At 31.6% G+C, this 23,597-nt stretch overlaps 3 protein-coding genes across 7 annotated transcripts; all 3 read right to left on the reverse strand.

Annotated features, from left to right (window-relative positions):
* Positions 1-983: 983 nt before the first annotated feature.
* Positions 984-2,633, reverse strand: LOC105334533 (uncharacterized). 2 transcript variants are annotated; one of them, XM_020069857.3, is made up of 7 exons: positions 2,468-2,633; positions 2,229-2,316; positions 1,924-2,061; positions 1,750-1,823; positions 1,383-1,531; positions 1,175-1,275; positions 984-1,062 (listed from the first exon to the last, which is right to left on the reverse strand). In XM_020069857.3, the coding sequence occupies exons 1-6, from the start codon at positions 2,583-2,585 to the stop codon at positions 1,198-1,200; spliced, it is 645 nt and encodes a 214-aa protein (XP_019925416.3). In that variant the 5' UTR covers positions 2,586-2,633; the 3' UTR covers positions 984-1,062; positions 1,175-1,197. The 2 variants fall into 2 exon arrangements, with proteins under 2 accessions (XP_019925416.3, XP_065929476.1); XM_066073404.1 differs by having other exon boundaries at positions 1,383-1,534; positions 2,468-2,627.
* Positions 2,634-10,400: 7,767 nt separating this feature from the next.
* On the reverse strand, positions 10,401-12,098 carry LOC136269580 (uncharacterized). Its single transcript, XM_034454158.2, has 7 exons — positions 11,911-12,098; positions 11,674-11,761; positions 11,362-11,499; positions 11,188-11,261; positions 10,805-10,956; positions 10,598-10,698; positions 10,401-10,480 (listed from the first exon to the last, which is right to left on the reverse strand). The coding sequence occupies exons 1-6, from the start codon at positions 12,026-12,028 to the stop codon at positions 10,621-10,623; spliced, it is 648 nt and encodes a 215-aa protein (XP_034310049.2). The 5' UTR covers positions 12,029-12,098; the 3' UTR covers positions 10,401-10,480; positions 10,598-10,620.
* Positions 12,099-15,248: 3,150 nt separating this feature from the next.
* LOC136272397 (uncharacterized) lies at positions 15,249-23,375 on the reverse strand. 4 transcript variants are annotated; one of them, XM_066073911.1, is made up of 11 exons: positions 22,667-23,374; positions 21,635-21,817; positions 20,928-21,005; positions 20,559-20,615; positions 20,250-20,327; positions 18,693-19,474; positions 18,468-18,578; positions 18,051-18,141; positions 17,717-17,905; positions 17,300-17,365; positions 15,249-17,044 (listed from the first exon to the last, which is right to left on the reverse strand). In XM_066073911.1, the coding sequence occupies exons 1-9, from the start codon at positions 22,860-22,862 to the stop codon at positions 17,832-17,834; spliced, it is 1,650 nt and encodes a 549-aa protein (XP_065929983.1). In that variant the 5' UTR covers positions 22,863-23,374; the 3' UTR covers positions 15,249-17,044; positions 17,300-17,365; positions 17,717-17,831. The 4 variants fall into 4 exon arrangements, with proteins under 4 accessions (XP_065929983.1, XP_065929980.1, XP_065929981.1 ...); XM_066073909.1 differs by having other exon boundaries at positions 15,250-17,044; positions 17,717-17,821; positions 22,667-23,371; XM_066073908.1 differs by having other exon boundaries at positions 17,300-17,821; positions 22,667-23,375.
* Between the last annotated feature and the right edge of the window lie 222 nt (positions 23,376-23,597).

Below are 23,597 nucleotides of genomic sequence, written 5' to 3' on the forward strand. Positions count from 1 at the left end.
GCTGGCATTGACCTAATGTGTTTTCCTACCATCAAGCAAATTTTTATTTACTGATATTTAATGCGCACAGTGTCGATAGCGTTAACATTTCGTTTCGTGATTTATGTTGAAATTCAATATTGACTTTTCAATTTACAACTAAAGTCATGATTTGTTATTAAAACATAATAGATATTCATGCGACAAAGTTGTCATTGAAAAAAGTATGTGTAAGGCTGCAATTAAATAAATGGATTATAGAATAAACAAAGCATGATGTTGTCTATCGGTATGTATAGTTTAATTAGAGGAAAGTAGTTTACTCAATTTTATCGTGTTGAATGCACAACAGCCCATTTAAATCGTTCTTGTAATCGTCTTTTTCTTAAACTTTCACCATTAAAACTAATAAATTGAAAAAAAAAACAATAATAAATGTTATCTCTATATATAGATGTACTTTTAATGTGATATTCAATAGGCGTGTATTTCTGCTAAAGAAAATTATATTTTGAAGGTTTCTGGCGTAATATTAAATTACGTTCATAGTATAACATAAGCCTCAACATCATAAAATTAATAATTATTTACTCAAACTTTTTTATTATTTAAAGTTGTAACTACAATCGTATTTTGGAATTCATGTCTACATGTTTCAACTTCACTAAAACCTCTGATGAAAAAAAAGTAATCTTTCAAAAGATCCATGCAAAGTTTTCTAGAAAAATTAAATTTCAACAGCAAAATGGATTCTTCTTTTTATGTTCTGGAACGTTGTTTAACAATACAAATTCAGAATGAACCAGTCCTTAAAATTACATGGCTTAATTATCATGAATTGTTTTATTTATTAATAACTTAAATGTACGCAATGTTCACAATTTAGTACAACTGAATATTGGTAATCACACAAAGTCAGTCTCTAAATGATGGTCTTAATCAGTACTACTCAAGGTAAACAAGATTTGCATTCTACTTAATGAAAATCAAAACAAAATACAACATTGCAGGTATTATTGTTGTTTATTATTCTCATCAAATATACAAGAATTTTTGTTTGGTTGATGCAGATATCCAGGTAACCTGTAAAAAAGTTAGAAATACAAGATTAATATTGAATTTACTTTTCAACACATTTGATTTATCCATATGATATTAATTGATGAAAATGAGGATGAGGAAATATAAACTATACCTTGTAATGATAACTTCAGATTGTTAACCATTGAAATTGTTAAACAGTTTCATTACAGCATTTCCTCCGCGGTTTAGCAGACTTTTGACCGATTTACAGATCTAAAGCGAGAAGTTTTACTTATTAGAAATATATCAAAATTACAAACAAATATCAAAATAAGATTTAAAGACTCTCTCTCATATGGACTGTTAATTATATGTCTAACCAGGCCATTTGATCCAGCAAGCATTTTTCGGAAATCATTTTTAGAATCCTTGATCACAAGCTGATAGATCCAACTCCATAAACGTCCTCTGATTCTTAAATCTACTGACGGGGGATTGCTGAAACAGTTTCTTACTCGAATTCTGTTCCCTGCTATGATAATGTACAAAAACTGGTGGTCATAATTATGTTAAAAGATGTATCAAATAATTACCACTTACAAAAAAATTGATTTTGATATCTCTTATTGAAATGCATTATGGCGGTCATCGTAGCTTTTCAAAGTAAATCAAAAGTTTGATGACATAAATTCAATCTTTTTTAATTTTTGTTAATCAATGCACTGGAAACTTAATCTTACATCTTACCTAATACAGCAGTGACACTAAATCCAATTCTCTTTGTTGAAAACGATACGTGTCCTTGGTCTGTGTACTGCCCCCTAAAAATTATTTATATATTAACAGCTTTTTCTTATGATTAATAAAGAATGATTTAAACCATTTTTGAATGATAAATAATGTATCAAAATAAGGACATACAACCAGGACTTGTAACGTAACCACCAGTTTGTCTCCCCTTTTATTTCCCCGTCTCTTGCCGTCCATTCCACAGTAAGAGGATTGAGTCGCTTTATTCTTAGATCACTTTGTGGCAGTTGCAATTTATTTATTTTTACTCTAAAATAGAAATATTCTTAAGAATATACTCGATTACCATAGGTTGTGATAAGACTTTGCTTGTTCGTATTACAGCACTGAGTTTATCAATGGACACTTGTTCACGGTTTAAAAACAAACATTACATCATCACAGCTTCAATTTAACTGAAAAATATTTTTACTTACTTTGAAAGATGGTATCTCACATTTCCATTTTTGCCTTTGATATCCTTAGGAATCTTCCGCTGAATTTCCGCAAGCAGCAAGTTCTTAACTAAAATGACACTAAAATTTTCACTGATCTACAATACCTAAATTTACTTGTGTTATAGTAAGGAAGAGGCAAAGATAACAATAAGATAATCATACCTTTTTACAACTTTTTATATACAAGAAATTAACTTATTCTGTTTAGAAATACTCACTCCCATTGAGATTCACGTTTCGTTTTGATATATCATTTGTGCTGACCTGGTCATGGCCCTCTCCGCCTATTAAAAATAAACAGAGAAACGTTAGAAGTGCAATAGTTATTGCTGACATGATGAACCAAAGTTTAATTGTAGTTCTAAGTCGCTAGGACATTTTGTGATGGCTTATATACAAATGACACCATCATGAGATACTGAACACATAAGCATTTTGCAGGGTTTTTTTAACAACAGATGATGCGAGTTTACGATATCTAATACAGGAACGGGTGAATATCTTTCACATCACGTAAGCTGACTAGAATTACAGAAATCACTATCGAACATGAAAGCAAATGACATGAATGAAATGCAAACGTCAGCAGAACGTAAGATGACAACAAAGAAGTGTACGATTAGAAATCTATATTTTACTTTTACACCCCCCCCCCAAAAAAAAAATATAACTTCCAATTTTATTCTAAATAAAACATTTAAATCATATATATTTTCTACTAATTTTTTTTTAGATATCTATTGGTTTTTAACAAGGTCATGATCTTGATTAATTTATCTTGAAATATCTTAAAAGTATCTCTTAAAATGTGATTTTTGATGAATAAATTAAAATGGCTGATAGCAGCTTTTTAAAATTAAGTACAATTTTTTTGGACATTTTTATTGAAGAAATGAATTTGATATCTATCAGTTTATAAATGAACTGGACACGTTTATCAAACTAGAATATACGAGTGCAAATTGGATTAAATTATGATATAATTTTCTTCTTTATAATGTAGACAAGAACGCCTTTTACCGTAAAAGTTTAACGAACTTCAAGAGAAGTTCAGTTTCATCGTTCAAAGAAAATATTAATTTTATTATATAAACTTGATTATCAGTTAATAAAACAATGTGTATTCAAATTGCTCGTGGTGATTTGTTCACGTCAAAACAAATGTTGAAATCTACTTTTCAGGATGACATGTCCTTAACAAAGCATAAAGAACCTTAAATATTGAGCGAATATTAGAAAAAAGGGGACGATGTCTAGATTCAGTCAATTGAATTATTCATTGAACAAAAAAAATACGAAGATTCATGGATAACTTACACGTATCATTGATTTCATGCAAAAAGAATTAAATTGTTTTCTGACAATATTTTTGGGCTTCGAAGGCGAAAAAACATTAATCAAATCTTTATACAAATGACACCATCATGAGATACTGAACACATAAGCATTTTGCAGGTTTTTTTTAAACAACAGATGGTGCGAGTTTACGATATCTAATACAGGAACAGGTGAATATCTTTCACATCACGTAAGCTGACTAGAATTACAGAAATCACTATCAAACATGAAAGCAAATGACATGAATGAAATGCATACGTCAGCAGAACGTAAGATGACAACAAAGAAGTTTACGATTAGAAATCAACATCTTACTTTTTGACCCCCCTCCCAAAATACAATTTTTTTTTCAATAATACATTTAAATCATATATATTTTCTATTAATTTTTTTTTATAGATATTTATTGGTTTTTAATGAGGTTATGATCTTGATTAATTTATCTTAAAATATCTTACAAGTATCTCTTAAAATGTGATTTTTGATGAATTAAAATGGCTGATAGCAGGTTCTTAAAATTTAGTATTTTTTTTGGACATTTTTATTTAAGAAATGAATTCAATATCTATCAGTTTATAAGTGAACTGGACACGTTTATCAAACCAGAATATATGAGTGTCAATTGGATTAAATCATAATATAATTTTCTTCTTTATAATGTAGACAATAAAGCCTTTAACTGTAAAAGTTTAATGAACTTCAAGAGAAGTTCAGCTTCATCGTTAAAAGAAAATATTATTTTTATTATATAAACTAAGTATTTGATATGAAACATCTTTCCTTTGATTTAAAGAAATTGCTAAGTGTTCCGAATATGGGTGTATCAGTTCATCGAACTGACGCACTTTTTTTTATAGTGAAGAAACTGCGAAAACAGGAAAGACAAGGTCATATCAGGTCCAGAATCCGAAATACAACTATTTCCTTATTCAACGGTTTATACAGGGACGTATAACACCTAAAGGATCTGAAAGTTTTAGACAACAAGACTTTTGAACCTTGAACTAGACAACGGCTATTTGGACAAACAAAGAAATGGGCTGTCATGATTCATCCATACAGTTTGAAGAAACTTTGAACCATCTGACGGATATTTTGCAAACAATGAAAAGTATTGACGCATTTTATAGGTATCTTAAATAATTATTATATATTTCTATAACTATAATTGAAAAAAAACCTAATATATTTCTATGCCTATATTTGTAAATATATATAAAGTAGTAAAATATCAAATTCATAAAGTTCTCAATGACATGAAAATCGATGTTCAGAATCAAAAGTCCAAAGGAAACATTCAAAGAAGTGAAAAGCTGTCAATGTGACTGCATACCGGGTTTTCTTTTATGTGAACTGTATCCATAACCCATGTCATCCCTGAATTGATAAACACTACTTAAAGTATTTAGTGAATTAGGGTACCTTATATGAAATATTTTGCCAAAAAATGACTAAGTAAAAAAAACTGGTATTTTTTTCTTTATTAGTTACCAAAAATCAAAATCCTAGCAATGTGCACACCTCTGATATATGTACAATTGATCTGCAAAAAAAACAACTTCCTATCTTACAAAATTGTAGAAGGCGTTATCTGTACAATAAGGGTACCATATATGCAATATTTTGCCAAAAAATGACTAAGTTTAAGAGCTGGAATTGTTTTTTCATAAAAATTCAAAAATCAAAATCCGAGCAAAGGCGTTATCCGTACAACTTTTGGCAGCCGCCCTCCCGCCGGCCCGCTTGTCATTTTCACCATTTCAGAAACCAGATTTTTCCGTTGGAAAACCCGGTTAAAAACAGGAGTAGGACAAAGAACAAACATCGACCGCTCAAACAATTAGAGGTAGTATCATGTGCCATTAAGGTGTGAGCATCCTCTAATGACCGGTTACTCTTTGTCATAATACTAGACAATTAAGTGATTAATTATTGTCTAACAATAAGAATAAAACATGTCAGCAACCGACCCAATGGAAAGTTTTATTTGCTGACAAGGTCTTGATATCAACCAACTCGACAAATTTCACAAATAAATTTATTATTTTTATAAAAAATAATAATGCATTTTAAACAACATTTCTGTAAATCTGCCAAATTATTATTATTTGTCAATACTTCAGTAATATCATTAAATTAATATTGATTTATCATTTTTAATGTTTTCAAACTGCTGTTTCCGACAATTGAGTGCAAAAATATAATTTTTTACTCTATAATTTTTAAAGTTTTAACTTCTTTTATTTTTTTTTTATCTTTTTTTTTTTTTAGCAATACCGGGTATTTAATGGATCATATGATTTGTCATCTTCATAATATTTTTGAATATTTCAACTGTTCTATTTGGTAACATAGATGACAAATTACATGTATATTACACACTGCAGTTTTTTAGATTGAATAATTTTCGGTTTGAAAATGTTTCTACCGTAGTGAAAGAGTAAAGAAATAGTAGAAAACGACATCTTTATAATCAGGATTCATTCAAATTTGATTCTAAACCAAATAAGTTCGAACGGTTTCCACGTTCATTACAAACGATTGATGGTTACATGCCTTGTTTCAACGTAAAACATTTTGAACGCGAGAATTTGTTATCATTGTAAGTCATTTATGAACATTTTAATATAGGTTTTGATTAGAATTATTATAAAGTTTAGATGTACAATTTCCGAATCATAGAAAACAAGAATTTATTCTGTTAAAAGGTTGAAATGAAAAAATGACAATAACAAACCGTCAACCATCTAAAAAATCCATAAAACAAAATACAAATTCAAAGCAGAGGAACACTGACCTCTAAAAAGATAAAGGTTGGATCAGATGCCTAGAAGGAGTGAGCATCCTCTGCTGACCGGTCACACCCCCGTTTGCTTTTTGTCGTAATCGGGGGATTAAACAGAAAAGTCCGTAGGAAAATTTTATACGATAAAAAGTTTCTCAAAAAAGGTATTTTTTTTTTTTCAAAAGTGATTGCTATAAATTTAACTAACATTATCGATTACAACTTTTAAGCAAATACTACCAACAAAATCATCTTTCTTAAACAACATATTAAACACATGATGATGCAGTATAGTTCTTTTAATTCTTTCAAAGGAAAAAAAATGACCGGATATTTTGTACAATAAAATCAAATTAGATGACATCATGAAGTCAGTAAGTTTAAATAAGGTTATTCTCCAAAATAAAGCAAAAACTCTTTAGAAACTAAAGATACACGTATAACCGTACATGTATGGAGACAATAGTATCACGACTCAGGCGAGTGATTTAAATGGCTTTATTGACAAACACATGCTTATGAAACACTAGAGTCCAGGAAATATCCAATTTAACAGACAAGCTGTTCTACTCACGTTAGATGAACTTAGCGCGTTTAAAATCGACATACACTCGCCATATGAACATGTTCCTTTAAAAGAGAAGAGGCGGATGGATATCACTAACAACAAAGATTGATACTTTATATTCATGCGGATTTGGTGATAATAAAGTTAAATATACGGAAAAAACAAAAACACCACAGAACGCTTCTCAAATGTAATTAGTTATGTAGATAAGGTGGCTGGGTGGTCAACAATTAATCCTTCATATCATCCTACTCTTTTGTAAATCCTTTGTTACATTTATGAAATGCTATTTATTAAAGAAAGCATTCATTAATTTTAGCTATCAAATTTGATATTTTTCTATATCTGAATACGTGCCCTTCTTTTAAAAGATATCAATAAAGTTCAAATATGGCCACGATCATTTAACTTTCCTGAAGTATTTGAAACATGTCTTTAGAAAAATAATCTAATATTAAAACCCTTCAAGAATTCTTTAACTGCCTCAAATTTATTAGTCCCCTACTGGTTTTCACCGGAGGGGACTATAGCTTTCCTATGCGTCTGTCTGTCTGTCTGTCTGTCTGTCTGTCTGTCTGTCTGTCTGTCTGTCTGTCTGTCTGTCTGTCTGTCTGTCTGTCTGTCCGTCCGTCCCTCTGTCTGTCCCACTTCAGTTTTCCACACTTTTTTTTCTTTATGCGTTTGAGGAATAATATGAAATTTGCTGAACAGCTTCAAAATGTCAAACTACAGATCAAGTTTACACTTCTGTAGCGTCTGGTTGACATATTTTTTATATTCAAATTGTTTAATGTTTGGGTTCGATATTCTGCATAACAGTGCATTGTTTTCACAATTTCCACAAACTGGTAGGGGACGTGTATTGCTTATGCAATACTCTCAAAATAATTGTTGATTTAAATTTAATTGCAATAAAATAGAAGAGATGTAAATTTAAATTAGGAATTATTGTACGCAACGTAAATTAAATCCTTCACATAAGATTTGACAGGTTTTCGCCATGAATAGTTAAGTGTATCCAAATTTTTGTGGCATGAACATGATGATGTTTGAAAGACTGCATGTGACTGCAACGACATACTATATACATGAGGAGTGACCCAGGCAAAATAATACATGGACCTGAATTAATTTGAAGGAAAAGATACAAAGAAAGCATTTGATTACTTATATTCATATCTTTCTCTTTTCAAATTAAAGAATTGTTCGTAAAAAGTATGTTAAAGTGAAAAAAATTATTTTTGACAACCAAATTTTTCCAGTAAAGGAAATCCACCATACACCAGAAAACCCAGTACATTATCATAATCCAATGAGTCCAAGTTTATTTGCAAAGAAAATTGAACAAGTTATTGCATTAAAGGTCGTTTATTCAATGAATTACATTTGTATTGTTTTAAAATGAAAACAACAGAGTAAATAATAAAAAATCATTGAATAAATGACACTAATTTTGCAAAGGTGGGGTTAAAAACCGCCACCTCACAATTATTCAGTGTTCATATGAAAATATGGGAAAAAGAAAAAAAAATCTTACATACTATATAGTATGTTTAAAGGAATGGGGGTGGGTGGGTTCAACAAAGTTCATGAAAATTTCTTGCGTCCAGCAGCCAGAACAGAAAAAATAGTAATGAGATAATATTCACATCTGACATGATATATTACGACAATAATTACATAAAAATATTCGATGCTAGACGTGTTAATTGAACTATGGTGAAAACATACTTGACACCTAACACTCGGTGACCCTGTTGTGCGCAAATGCAAATTACAGACTATCAAACAACCTGGGTAACTTGACCATGGGGTGTTAATGGATAAACCCCCTGCATGCGTACATCTGCTTATTATACATTTATAATGCCAGCTTGATTTACAAAGAGATATAAAGTTGACACAAACATCCCATGAATAATTACAAAATTTGTTCCGAAAAATGTTTTTATTTACAATAGAATTAGTTTGATAATGTATATCTGTACGTCAGATAAGAAAAATAGCCAACTCGTTTGATATGAGAATTTGAGTCTGATATCGTCATAATTATTTTATGCAGTCCGTGATTTTATTTATGTTGTTGAAGGTTTCAACCGACAAATAAACTGGTTAGATCTAGCCTCAGTAGATTGCAGCCCTGTCAGAGGAAACATGCTTGGTGAGATGATGAGAAACTTGTAAAAAATATTCAGAAGATCTACAGTGATATTTTATGCTGTCCTTTTATCTGGAGATAGTGCCTCCCATAACAATTGTTTGAGTAAGCAGTGAGTCTGGCTTTCCTCAGTCGTGTTAACAAAACAATAGTTTATGTAACAAGAATCTAAAATGTGTAACAGTATCCCAGGATTATATACATATATGAAATTTGATATGATAATGATCGCTTTTTACTTCAATTTAAAATAGAAATGTTCCTTCAATGTTCCTTGAATCCGCCTGTTTACTCCAAATTATGCATCTATACTGTCGTAGTTTAGGTGTTCTTTTATTATATATGTACTTTTAGCTTAAAATGTAAGATGTATTCATCAAACTAGCTAAATAAGGTTTGAAGCACGACTTCCCAAGTCCATTAGGTTCTACAATTATAATATTTTGTTATTAAAGAATCGGTATTCAGAATTGCGTTACATTCTTCTCATTTTTCTATATGTAGTTCAGTACGGACAAATAGTCTAAGGGACAAAATAACCGCGCTGGCATTGACCTATTGTGTTTTCCTACCATCAAGCAAATTTTTATCTATTGATTTTTAATGCGCACAGTGTTGATAGCGTTAACATTTCGTTTCGTGATATATGTTGAAATTCAATATTGAATTATAAATTTACCACTAAAGTCATAATTTGTTATTAAAACGTAATAGATATTCATGCGACAACGTTGTCCCAAAAAAAGTATGTGTAAGGCTGGAATGCGATAAATTTATACCAGAATAACCAAAGCATGATGTTGTCCATCGTTATATATAGTTTAATTAGAGGAAAGTAGTTTACTCATTTTTATCGTGCGTGTTGAATGCACAACAACCCATTTAAATCATTCTTGTAATTGTCTTTTTCTTATATTAATTTTTCACGATTGAAACTAATAAATTGAAAACAACAATAATAAATGTTATTCTATATAGAGATGAACTTAACTGATCTTCAATAGACATGTATTTCTTCTAAAAAAAATTATATTATAATTATACAGCAAAATGGATGCTTCTTTTCTGTTCGGGTACGCTTTTTAACAATACAAATTCAGAATGAACCAGTCCTTAAAATAACATGGCTTAAATATCATGAATTGTTCTATTTATTAATTACTTAAATGTACGCGACGTGCACAATTTAGTACATCTGATTGATCACACAAAGTCAGTCTCTAAATGATGGTCTAAATCGGTACTACTCAAAGTAAACAAGATTTGCATTTTTACTAAATGAAAAACAAAACAAAATACAACTTTGCAGGTATTATTGTTATTTATTATTCTCATCAAATATACAAGACTGTTTGTTTGGTTGATGCAGATATCCAGGTAACCTGTAAAAAAAACATTAGAAATACAAATCTTAAGACAAACTTTTCTTTGCTATACATTTTGATTTTTCCATATGATATTAATTGATGAAAATGAGGATGAGGAAATATAAACTATACCTTGTAATGATAACTTCAGATTGTTAACCATTGAAATTGCTAAACAGTTTCATTACAGCATTTCCTCCGCGGTTTAGCAGACTTTTGACTGATTTACAGATCTAAAGCGAGCAGTTTTACTTATTAGAAATATATCAAAAAACAAACAAATATCAAAATAAGATTTAAAGACTCTCCATCATAAGATGTGTTAATTATATGTCTTACCAGGCCATTTGATCCAGCAATCACTTTTCGGAATTTCTTTTTTAAAGCCTTGCTAAAAAGCCGATAGATCCAATCCCATAAACGTCCTCTGATTTTTAAATGTACCGACGGGGGATTGCTGGAACAGTTTCTTACTCGAATTCTGTTCCCTGCTATTATAATGTACAAAAACTGGTGGTCATTATTATTCTTTCAAAAGGTGTTAATAGATGTATCATATAATTACCACTTACAAAAACTTTGATTTTGATATCTCTTATTGAAATGCTTCATGGCGGTCATCGTAGCTTTTCAAAGTAAATTAAAAGTTTGATGACATAAATTCAATCTTTTCTAATTTTTGCTATATCAATGCACTGGACACTTATTCACGTAAATCTTACCTAGTACAGCAGTGACACTAAATCCAATTTTCTCTGTTGAAAACGATAGGTGTCCTTTTTCTGTGTGCTGCCCCCTTAACATTCTTTATACATTAGCAGCTTTTTGTTATGAATAATAAAGAATGATTTAAACCATTTTTGAATGATAAATAATGTATCAAAATACGGACATACAACCAGGACTTGTAACGTAACCACCAGTTTGTCTCCCCTTTTATTTCCCCGTCTCTTGCCGTCCATTCCACAGTAAGTGGATTGAGTCGCTTTATTCTTAGATCACTTTGTGGCAGTTGTATTTTATGTATTTGTACTCTAAAATAGAAATATTCTGAATAATATACTCGATTACGATAGGTTGTGATAAGACTTTGCTTGTTCGTCTTACAGCACTGAGTTTATCAATGGACGCTTGCTCACGGTTAAAAAAAAACAGCAAACATTAACATTATCACAGCTTCAATTTAATTTAAAAATATGTTTACTGACTTTGAAAGAGCGTATCTCCAATTTCCACTTTTGCCTTTGATATCCTTAGGAATCATGCGTCGAATTTCCGCTGTCAGCAAATTCTTAACTAAAAGGACATTAAAATCACTGATCCACAATATCTAAATTTATTTGTGCTATGGTAATGGAGAGGCAAAGATAAAAATAAAAAAAATCATACCTTTTTACAACTTTTTTTATACAAGATATTAACTTATTCTGTTTAGAAATACTCACTCCCATTGAGATTCACGTTTCGTTTTGACATATTATTTGCGCTGACCTGGTCATGGCCCTGTCCGCCTATTAAAAATAAACAGAGAAACGTTAGAAGTGCAATAGTAATTGCTGACATGATGAACCAAAGTTTAATTGTAGTTGTAAGTCGCTAGGACATTTTGTGATGGCTTATATACAAATGACACCATCATGAGATACTGAATACATAAGCGGTTTTTTTTAAACAACAGATGATGCAAGCTTACGATATCTAATACAGGAACGGGTGAATATCTTTCACATCACGTAAGCTGACTAGAATTACAGAAATCACTATCAAACTTGAAAGCAAATGACATGAATGAAATGCAAACGTCAACAGAACGTAAGATGACAACAAAGAAGTTTACGATTAGAAATCAACATCTTACTTTTTGACCCCCCCTCCCAAACACTTTTTTCTCAATAATACATTTAAATCATATATTGTCTGTTAATTTTTTTTTTATAGATATTTATTGGTTTTTAATACGGTTATGATCTCGATTAATTTATCTTAAAATATCTTAAAAGTATCTCTTAAAATGTGATTTTTTATGAATTAAAATGGCTGAAAGCAGGTTCTTAAAATTTAGTATTTTTTTTTGACATTTTTATTTAAGAAATGAATTTAATATCTATCAGTTTATAAGTGAACTGGACACGTTTATCAAACCAGAATATACCAGTGCTAATTGGACTAAATTATGATACAATTTTCTTCTTGATAATGTAGACAAGAACGCCTTTTACCGTAAAAGTTAAATGAACTTCAAGAGAAGTTCAGTTTCATCGTTAAAAGAAAATATTATTTTTATTATATAAACTAAGTATTTGATATGAAACATCTTTCCTTTGATTAAAAGAAATTACTAAGTGTTCCGAATATGGGTGTATCAGTTCATCGAACTGACGCACTTTTTTTATAGTGAAGAAACTGCGAAAACAGGAAAGACAAGGTCATATCAGGTCCAGAATCCGAAATACAACTATTTCCTTATTCAACGGTTTATACAGGGACGTATAACACCTGAAGGATCTGAAACTTTTATTTTTAGACAACAAGACGTTTGAACCTTGAACTAGACACTGGCTATTTGGACAAACAAAGAAATGGGCTGTCATGATTCATCCATACAGTTTGAAGAAACTTTGAACCATCTGACGGATATTTTGCAAACAATGAAAAGTATTGACGCATTTTATAGGTATCTTAAATAATTATTATATATTTCTATAACTATAATTGAAAAAAGCCTAATATATTTCTTTGACTATATTTTTAAAGATATATAAAGTAGTGAAATATCAAATTCATAAAGTTGTCAATGACATGAAAATCAGTGTTCAGAATCAAAAGTCCAAAGGAAAAATTCAAATAAATGAAAAGCTGTCAATGTGACAGCAAACCAGGTTTTTTTTTGAACTGTATCCATAATCCATGTCAACCCTGAATTTATAAACACTACCTACTATATGCAGTGGAATGGGGTACCCTATGCAATATTGTGCCAAAAAATGATTATTTTATAAATTATCAAAAATCAAAATCCTAGCAATGTGCACACCTCTGATAATAAAAAAGTCATTTTTTGGCAACATATTGCATTAAGGGGACCCTTATTGTACGGATAACGCCTTCTACAGTTTTCAAGATAGGAAATTGTTCTTTTGCAGATCAATTGTACATATATTATATGTATAATTGATCTGCAAAAGAACAATTTCCTATCTTGAAAACTGTAGAAGGCGTTATCCGTACAATGAGGGTCCCCTTAATGCAATATGTTGCCAAAAAATGACTCTTTTTTCCAAAAATATTCAAAAATCAAAATTCGAGCAATATGCACACCTCTGATATATGTACAATTGATCTGAAAAAGAACAACTTCCTATCTTGAAAAGAAGTAGAAGGAGTTATCCGTACAACATCCGCCCGCCCGCCTGCGTGTCATTTTCACCATTTCAATAACCGAATTTTCAGTTGGAACACCCGGTTAAAAACAGGAGTATAACAAACATCGACAGCTCAAACAATTAGAGGTAGCACCAGGTACCATTAAGGTGTGAGCATCCTCTAATGACAGGTTGCTCTTTGTCATAATACTAGACAATTAACGAGGCCGGGTCTAATTTTTTCTGCCCTAGATTTTTTAATGAAAATTTTTACATGAATTTCTAATGATATAATTATTATTTTAAGAAAAAAAAATCAGGCATTTACCATGTCGTTCTTTTAGGGGACCATCTCAAAGTATGTAAATTTTTAACATAGGACCCTATGGGATTTTGCTTAAAATGTGTCAAATTTGCACATTTTTTTCATTTTTCTTTACTTTCTGCCCTAGGGATTTTTTTCTCTTCTACATATGAAAGTTAATGCTAAAAGGCATCAAATGATCAAATAAAAAAAACCTTTTACCTTCTAGTTTGTTCTAGGGGTCTTATCAAAGTTGATTTTTTATGCCCAATTTCCCAAATATGTTAAATAATGGCCATTTTTTGTTTGACAAAGGCGGAAATGGTGATCTTTATATTATCATTAAAAGAGATGAGATGTATTCAAACATATTTGAGTAAAAAAAAAGTGTATAGCATCACTTATGTAGGGTCATAAATATAAAATACATGGTTACTGTCTTGAAATATAAGTACGTTCGAGCAGGTTAAGAAAACATGACAAAACGCTAGGCTTATCAACCCCCTTCACGTTTTCGACCCAAGTTTAAATATAGTTTAAATATAGTTTATTCTTTAAGAAAGTAACCATGTATTTTGTTTATTCCACAATATAATGTAAATTTTACGCCTCAAGCGATCACTATATTCGGAAAGATTCACTGCATATCTGCAGTTGAAACAATAACGTCATGGCTTCAACTACTCATAAAGATGACGTCACAATGCACTATTAGACGCACCAAGCTTTATTTGGGGTATTGACCGAATTTAGTTAAAGGGTAGATGCAGGAAAAACCTTAATTAGTATTTTAGATGAATGTAACTAGAATATTATGCAATAAGGATTTTTGATACGATGTCAATGTCAGTAATGATATTTTCCCCACATCCAATGTTATTCATAAAATGATTTTTTGTGTGTAAATGTACAAAGACAAATGGATTAACTACTTAATATTTTTTTTACATTTATATATAATCTAAAAGTACTAATGAGTATTATGTGACACCCTCCTCCTCCTCCAATAAAGTAAAACATACTCTCTATATATTGAATGCTATACATACATGTATAGTATCTTTATGATAAAAAAAAAACCAAACACAATTTATATCTTATAACTTGTTATAACAGTTTTACTGTTTAAAATTTTCAACAGACAATAACAAATGCAATATTTATACATGTATGCATGTATTTATACATATTATGCATATTACATGACAGTATATGATGACTAATTATAACCACAATCAATCATATCAACAATGTCTATCAATCATTCCTAGCAATCAAATTTGAGTTTTGTTATATCTACATGTATAATGAACAAAAACATGTACCGTAATTATGGTTGGAATCTATCACAATTAGAAAAAAATAATTAGTGATCCATGTTTCTTTGTTTATATGCTTAAAGTAAAAGCAGACCCATTTTACATTAATTTTTAAAACACAGCAAGCTCAGATTTTGCAGCAGGCCAAGTTTACGAGTATATTTCAACTACGCCAGTGACTTGCGATGTTACGAGTATGTTTCACCTGCGCCAGAGGATCGCATCCTGTTCTGCAAAATCATGTTATGCTCTAAATTGTATCTGGTTAAGAAAAACTTTTTATGAAACCCATCAACCCATTTATTGTCAAAAAATAATTACACATCTTTTACAAAGATAAGTACAGAGTGAAAAGTAATTTAGATTAATTAATACATAGATAAAATTAATCATAAATCGAAATCATTATTTTTATATCATACTTTTGGATGGATGCATGCATAGATCTACAGGAAAAAAACTTCAGTAAACAACAAACCGATCTGATTTTTAAATTAACATCATTCTGTATGAAAAGAGAAGAACATACTTGTTGCTTTAAAATAGTAATTCCACTTTCTCTATAATTAAATTTCTATGACTTAGTGATTCAGAAATTGCTTCAACTGCATGCACTGTCGTTTTTCAATAATGACTATAAAGATTAATATGTATATTTTTTTAATATATGTGCACTAAAAAGAATAGTGGTATACAATGTCTGCATGTGTACAACAAATAACTCAATATAATTCAATGTGGGATAAATTCAAATGTCACATATCACAATGGCAAATATACACATTTTTATTCATAGGGAACATTTATATTAAAGAGCAAAAATAATCAAAAACTTTCTTTATAACATTGCGATTCTTGCTTATCCTAGGTTTTCCATCTTCATTCAACTCTGTGAGCAAATAATAAATTCCATCAAAACCTTCTCTTTGAAAGGCAGCTTTCAAATGCTCATGTGTAAGGGATGAACCCTCAATTTTCTTATAAATTTGCCTAGAAATGACTCCATTCTTTAGCATGTGTTCAAACGACTCTAAAGAAGGCTGAACACCATGAGAGGTAATCTGAGAAGAGCTGTAATAAAACTTGGACAATAAAGTATCAACATCTCCAACATTATGTACAAGTCTTTGCAACATTTTGCAATCATCTAAAGCATTGTGAGCAGAATAACTTTCTTGCAGTAATTTCATGGCAATGTAATCCTGTTTGTAACTTTCTAAGCCTTGGTAAAGTTTTTTAAAGTAAGGTAAAGTATCGCAAAAACCAGTGACATATTTGCAAAAGTGATTCCAAAGACTATGATATTTTAACTGATTGTAAAGAATGATGGAATCAAAAACCTTGTTGTTATGAGCCACTAAAACACAATTTTTACCAAGTAACATCAAAAACTGTATAAAATCTAACAAAACTTGTAGTGCATGGCTGTGAGATACAGACTTGTTATTGTGAACCATTTCATTTGTCATGAAGTTGTAATTTAATCCTGTGACCCGGCTGGCTTCTTCGGACATTTCCTGATTTGGAGTTATATATCTGTTAAAAACATGGTCCTCATATGTTGCTGCCAACTGCACAATTGAGCTCTCTCGTCCTACAATCATTTTTATACATCACTATTTAATAATGAAGCAATACTTCCATCATAGCGCTTCTAATTTCTCTCTCTCTCTCTCTCTCTCTCTCTCTCTCTCTCTCTCTCTCTCTCTCTCTCCCCAAAATTTGTAAGGTGAAATTCATAGGCATCAGCTTACATTTAAAAAAGGCTTAGAAATTAAATTACTCTTCACTAACCATGCAGAAAACTTTTTTAAGAAATAATGTAATATTAGATATTGATAAATTTTACCTAAAACAAAGAAATATATCCAAACTAGTTCATTTGATGCTCTTCAATCCATGATGTCTCAATAGGCTGTGATCCGAATTTGTTGTTATAAAATAAAAATATAAAGTGAACAAATGTGTTTCAAATGGTTTAGTTAAATGTCACAAAACATCAAAACAATGGACCATGTACAGATCTATAAGGGGGGAGGGTCCAGTGGACCCAATGGAAAATTCAAATTTATCAAATTCGCATTAAAATTACCAAAATGAGACTTTAGACACCCCCCTCAACCAGCAAACACAGTTATCCCAAAACTCTGGACTTCCTCTTGGAAAAATTCTATGGATCCATACATGATTAACCAACTTGTAACAAACACAATTCAATGATAAAAACTATACATGAACAAAATGAGTAAATTGTGTGGTCTAATACCTAAGCCAGTGGTCTCTAAATCATAGAAAACAATCTTGCTGACATGGTCACCACTGTCTTCATTAGGCCCCGGGATTTCGAGAAGATCTGGCTCTACTACATCATCTGTAATATGTTAAAAGTGTAAGTATACATGTACGGTAAAATATCCCAGGTGGTTTTGCAGGTGCATTGATTTTTGCCCTTTACCTGAAAAATATTTTTAACTTTACTCACAATGAAGAGGGTCATTATAATATTCCCCTTGCCTTATAGAGATGTACTGGTAATTATATGGAACACATGTAGCTATATGAATCACTGAAAGGTTAATGAGGTCATTTTATATTCTTACCAAGAACATTGGATAGGTATGTATCTCCTTCCCTTATTTCACTGCTTTTGGTCTCTGTACTTCTCTCACTTTTCAATTGAAGTCTTCTTAACTTATGAAACAGAAAATTTTAAAATAATTATACAAGAAGACCTTGATAATTTTTCAAGGAAATGTTCCTCTTGAATAAATATGGAACACATAATTTAAACTATTTCATTATAATAAAAATGAAAGGTAAAATCAAAGGTCAAATTTTTAAATGTGTACCAGTAATATTATAATAAATAAATTGCATATATTCTCTATTATTATTGCTGTGTGGTCAAACCAAAATTTATTTGCTTTCATGCATACATGCATGTATAATGATATTAAACTGTTTAATTATTTCAGTCATCTGTGATTGCATCATATGACTAGTAAAGTAATATGTACCTTGAATTCTTTAGTCTTTGACCTTTTTTTCTTCCTTAAAACATCCTTGTCAAGGTTTTTGGCACGCCTTTCTGTTAATGTTCCTGGACTTAATCCAAGTTTCTTGTGAACCTTAATTAAAATAAGTAATTAAAAGATCATTTACCGGTACAATTTCTATTTGTTTATAAAGCACACATCAAAATATGATGTTCTAAAATCTCTCTACGATTTTAACAAACTTACCTTAGAAACATATGCATATCCCTCGTTTTTATGGCATACAGCAGCCGACAAACGATGCGCCAAACTTCCACCATCACTATAGTGTTTGTCTTTTGGGGCTTTTGAACGAAGAGTGTTGTTAAAACTCTCGTTACTGTTGCTCGAGTCCAGTTTGCTTAATTTTTCAGGATCAAGCTTTTTAAATACTGACAACAATGATCTTTTCAGCTCAATGTTTGTGAGGTCTGCTCCCCACGGTAAATTCCTGTGTTTCCTGGACGGTTCTTTTAATATTGCACACCAGCTGCCACACTGGCTATGGTCCCCAAACTGGTGCAGAACAACCGAGGGTAAACCATTTCTGATGTGTTCAACTTCTCCCTTTGCTTGAGATAGCATATAGCTGAATCCTTTCATAATTGCATTGATGGTTTTGACTGATAGTTCCTTGTATTGCGGTTTTAGCTTGTAGAGTTGAGATGACAGATTCTTTTTTACATGGTTTTTGTCTGACACTTTTACCATGGAAGGGCAAACCTCAACTCTTGCACGGTTGTAGGCAGTAGAATCGTCGTCCCCTATAAGTGTTGTCACCATGGCATTTTTTTCCTTTGTGGACTTTAACATTTCCACCACCATGTCGGGTTCCATTGCCTTGGCAGACTTCTTCCAGTTTTTCCTGCAGGTGTGTTGCCTTGGATCCCTTTGCTGTGTTTTAGCTACATCACAAATCCTGCATCTTTTGTAGCGTGCTGCGAATGCTATCACTTTCCCTGTTCTCTTACCAATAAGTGATGCAGCACCTAAATAGAGTATAAACATGCATTTGCATTAGTTTAGATTCGCTGTATATTATTAAATTTTTTTTTACACTATTACAAAAATGATCGTGGCTGATTGGTTTCTGTGAGATCTATATATTCCTATGTAAAAATTCGACCCCCAATTGCGGTCCTTAATTTTCTCACTTTGAATCCCCTTTGCCTAAGTATGCTTTGTGCCAAGTTTGGTCGAAATTAGCCCAGTGTTTCTGGAGATGTTGAAAATGTGATCAGAAAAGGTTACTTGAGCTTTCAGCTCAGGTGAACTAATAATAGCATGCAGGGACACTTATAATACATTTTACCAAAGATGACCTTGACCTTATCCAAAATAAGGTCATAATTAAGAAAACTGCCTGGACAAGATTGCACAGGTGGACAGACATACAAGATGTGACTGCATGATCATTATCTCCCTAACTTATATTAATAATAGCTAGATCAATTACATGCATGGTTAACACTGTCTTGAAATATAAGCGACATATCATTTAAGCAAGAATAATTAAGAAATGGTACGAAGGTTGAAACTTGCCGAGTCATCATGCCTAAATCTAGAAGGGTAGTGGGGGTGTCATGCCCCAGACCAACTTTGCCCCCTCCCCCCCCCCCCCCCCGACCAGATAATTTCAAAATACCTTTGAACATACAATTGTAGTATAGGTATAGATTATTCTGTTTCCAATATATTCAGTTCAGCAAGGGCAGTAGAAGGGTAATTGAATGAATGGAATGGTAAACCTTATATTAAGCTCACCTGAAAGGCTATTGTGACATCTTCCTGATCCACGCCTTTGATATGTCCCATCTGCTGATGCTGCTATTTCATTAAAATCTGCCAAAAATAATGAAACCACATAAAATTGATGACTGAAAATTTATTCAAAAATATCAGTCAGGTATATTTTAATTTTTTGAATGTGACATCATAATAACTTATGCATTTAAATAGAGAATTAACTTAAATCTTTGTGTACCCTAAATACCAGGTAAATGTACTATATTAACAAAATTTACATGTGTGTATACAAACAAGGTATACGTTGAGTATATCAATTGTTTTTACTTGTCTCTGAACTTGTGGAGCTCTCCATTGGCAATGTTCCAGTTTTTGGTAATTCACCTGAGGAAACGAAAAAACAATGAAAACTGAATACAATTTAACAAATATTATTTAAGAAATGAACTCAATGTCTACCCAAGTGGATTAGTACATTTTTGACTATATTCTTAATATTCGCGTCTAATTTGATCAGATGATCCATGCCTGCACATGGCAACTCGATGTTATCAGATTCTTTGGATCAATTAAGTTACATTTAATTTAAAAATCAATGATATGTTCCAGTATAAAACAAAAATGGTACCACAAAAAGAATAATGAATGTACAATATTATAATGGTATATATTTGATAAGGGTTTTGATGCACTTACCTGGTGCAGGAATTCCAATGCGTTGCATTATGCGATCTGCACTGTCTGTCATTTCAGGGGTTTGCGCTGATGGAGCAACTACAATATTTTGTTTGAAAACTGTCAAAATATATAGATTCATGGAGTGATACAACAAGAGAATTAAAAAAGAAGGGGGAGGGTGTCCAACACCAAAACATATCAAAACGAATCTAAACAGAGTATTATCCCAAACTAAACCATGGATTTACTCTGCATTTTTATTTTTAAATTTGGGTCCACTCGGGGTTTACTTAATTTGGATTTACTTTGGGTTTTCTCGGGAATTGAGTTTAGGGTCAATTGTACACACTGAAGTGGGAAGCAGACCCACCTTAATTTTTCTTAAATTACCATCTTATTGCCTGTAATTCTTGCCCCTAGTATATTCCGAACATACAAGTAGGGTCATGCTTTCAGGGGTATACTTCTGATCGGGGTTTACTCTCTGTGTTCATTCAGGGTTTACTTTGGGTTTAATCTGGGTACACTCTAGTAAACCCAAAGTAAACCTAGAGTAAACCCAGAAAGTAAACCTAGGGTTTATTTGGGGTTTACTTTCTTTTAGGTTGGGTCTGATCAGTACTGTTTATATATCTTTGTTTTAAACTACATAAATGTTAGCTTAATTTTGACCAATGGAATGATTTTAAACATTAATTATGTCAACTACTGTTTCATAAATGTACCTTCATTTGTTAGAGCAACTTCTCTTTGGAGTACCAAATCAGTTGACTCACTGGCTAGTTCCTCTAATTTGGAGCCAACTTCTTCACACCTTCTTTGGATTGTCTTTGTACTGGGTGTGGGCAGATTAACAACTGACAAAAAGTTGTTCACCTGAGTTGGGCCTATTCCGATATGGTACATAGCTATAAAATCAAAACATGTTATTTTGTACAAGCAAATTCACCTATAAATTTTGTATATTTATCCAATCATTTTAAATATGATGGTAATTAAAATACAAAGAATAAACAAATTTATACTGGCATGCAACCATACAGTTCTCACCAAGTACGTACCATTTATGGCCAGTGCATTGTTATGTCATTTTATCAACAAATATTTACATTCCACATATTATTTGCTTGTAAAGTGTGTTGAAAGCTACGGCAGATATAACACTGTAATGCACACAAGGTACTCAAAGGTTAAAATGACGAGTTTTATTATGACGTCACAAACATTGAACGCTGTTAACTACGTCACAAGCAAAAATCAAAGTTCAAGCTTGCGGCTGTTACTGTGGCTCTTCCATTAATATGAACTTACCCTTAGAATAAAATAGGAATTTTAAGGTATAAATCACATTTGCAGACAAGGCATTAAGTTAGAAAAATGTAAATATAAGCGATGTGTGCATACAAATTTTCATAATGCACTAACGCGCATTACTCAATTTGTATGCACACACCGCTGCAGTTATGAGACTGTATACTTCAAAAAATCATGATTCAATGCTATAAAAACATCATATACATGTACGAAAAATGATCTTAGGCTACATGTAACAATGCACTGGCGAGAAATGGTACTCAGTGAGAACTGGTAGTACGCCAGTAGTATTATATAATTTACAATGTTTTTACTTTTATACTGTCAACAAGATCCTTAAACTATTTTTAAACTTCTTCTCTAATAGATATAATTGCTTTTAAAAGTCTGCTCATTATCGTAATATCAAATAAACCTATACACAATGAAATAGCACAATATACCTGTAGCCAGCTTTGAGTTTACATCAAGCACTTTAGGTCCTCTTTGATGTTGTCCAGTGTGTTCTTTATCCATCGCCACACGAATAAAACTTGAACACGTCCGACATCTTACTATTAGATAGCCAGACACCCCTATTGGTAAAACCCCAACTGCATCCTCCAACAACACATTTCTCGAGCAGTTGAGACATTTCATGTTCGTGCACAAAATATGTAAATCGACAACAAAACGCGAAGAAATCAATGTTTTCAATTTTCCACTAAAAAAGTTTCATTTACATGATCAAAAGAATCTTCGTCATAAGAAGGCTGTGTTGATGAACATTGCAATGATTGGTATGAATGATCAAGGTATAAAGCGCTGCCAGCAGCTGGGGTAGAAGAGTTATTTTGTAAAGAAATAAAACTGTCCCTGTTCAAATTACTGATGCGTTTCTGGCGGTGGTCTGATGATGACTTCTTAATAAAGCGCCCATTTAGATCGTCACGCGAGAGATTCATGTTTTGACGTTTCCAACATCTGCTGTTTTTGTTTACAATGCCGGAAATCGGTCGATCTTCTCAGAAATGTCGTAAAAGCAAAACTAAGCACTTAATCTTCCATATATTATGAAAAACACCATTTTATGCGTCAATAACATTGTGTTTATTAATAAATGCATTTAGAATACAATATTAAATAAGTTAAATACCAGTCACTCATACGACTACATGAAATTGAAAATCTGCGCGAAAGCGTGCGTACTCGTTCTGTACTCGGCCTCGTTAAGTGATTAATTATTGTCTAACAATAAGAACAAAACATATCAGCAACCGACCCAATGGAAAGTTGTATTTGCTGACAAGGTCTTGATATGAACCATATCGACAAATTTTACAAATAAATTTATTATTTTTGTAATACATAATAATGCATTTTAAACAACATTTC

The sequence above is a fragment of the Magallana gigas genome, chromosome 10, assembly GCF_963853765.1.
Source record: "Magallana gigas chromosome 10, xbMagGiga1.1, whole genome shotgun sequence".
Classification (NCBI taxonomy): domain Eukaryota; kingdom Metazoa; phylum Mollusca; class Bivalvia; order Ostreida; family Ostreidae; genus Magallana; species Magallana gigas.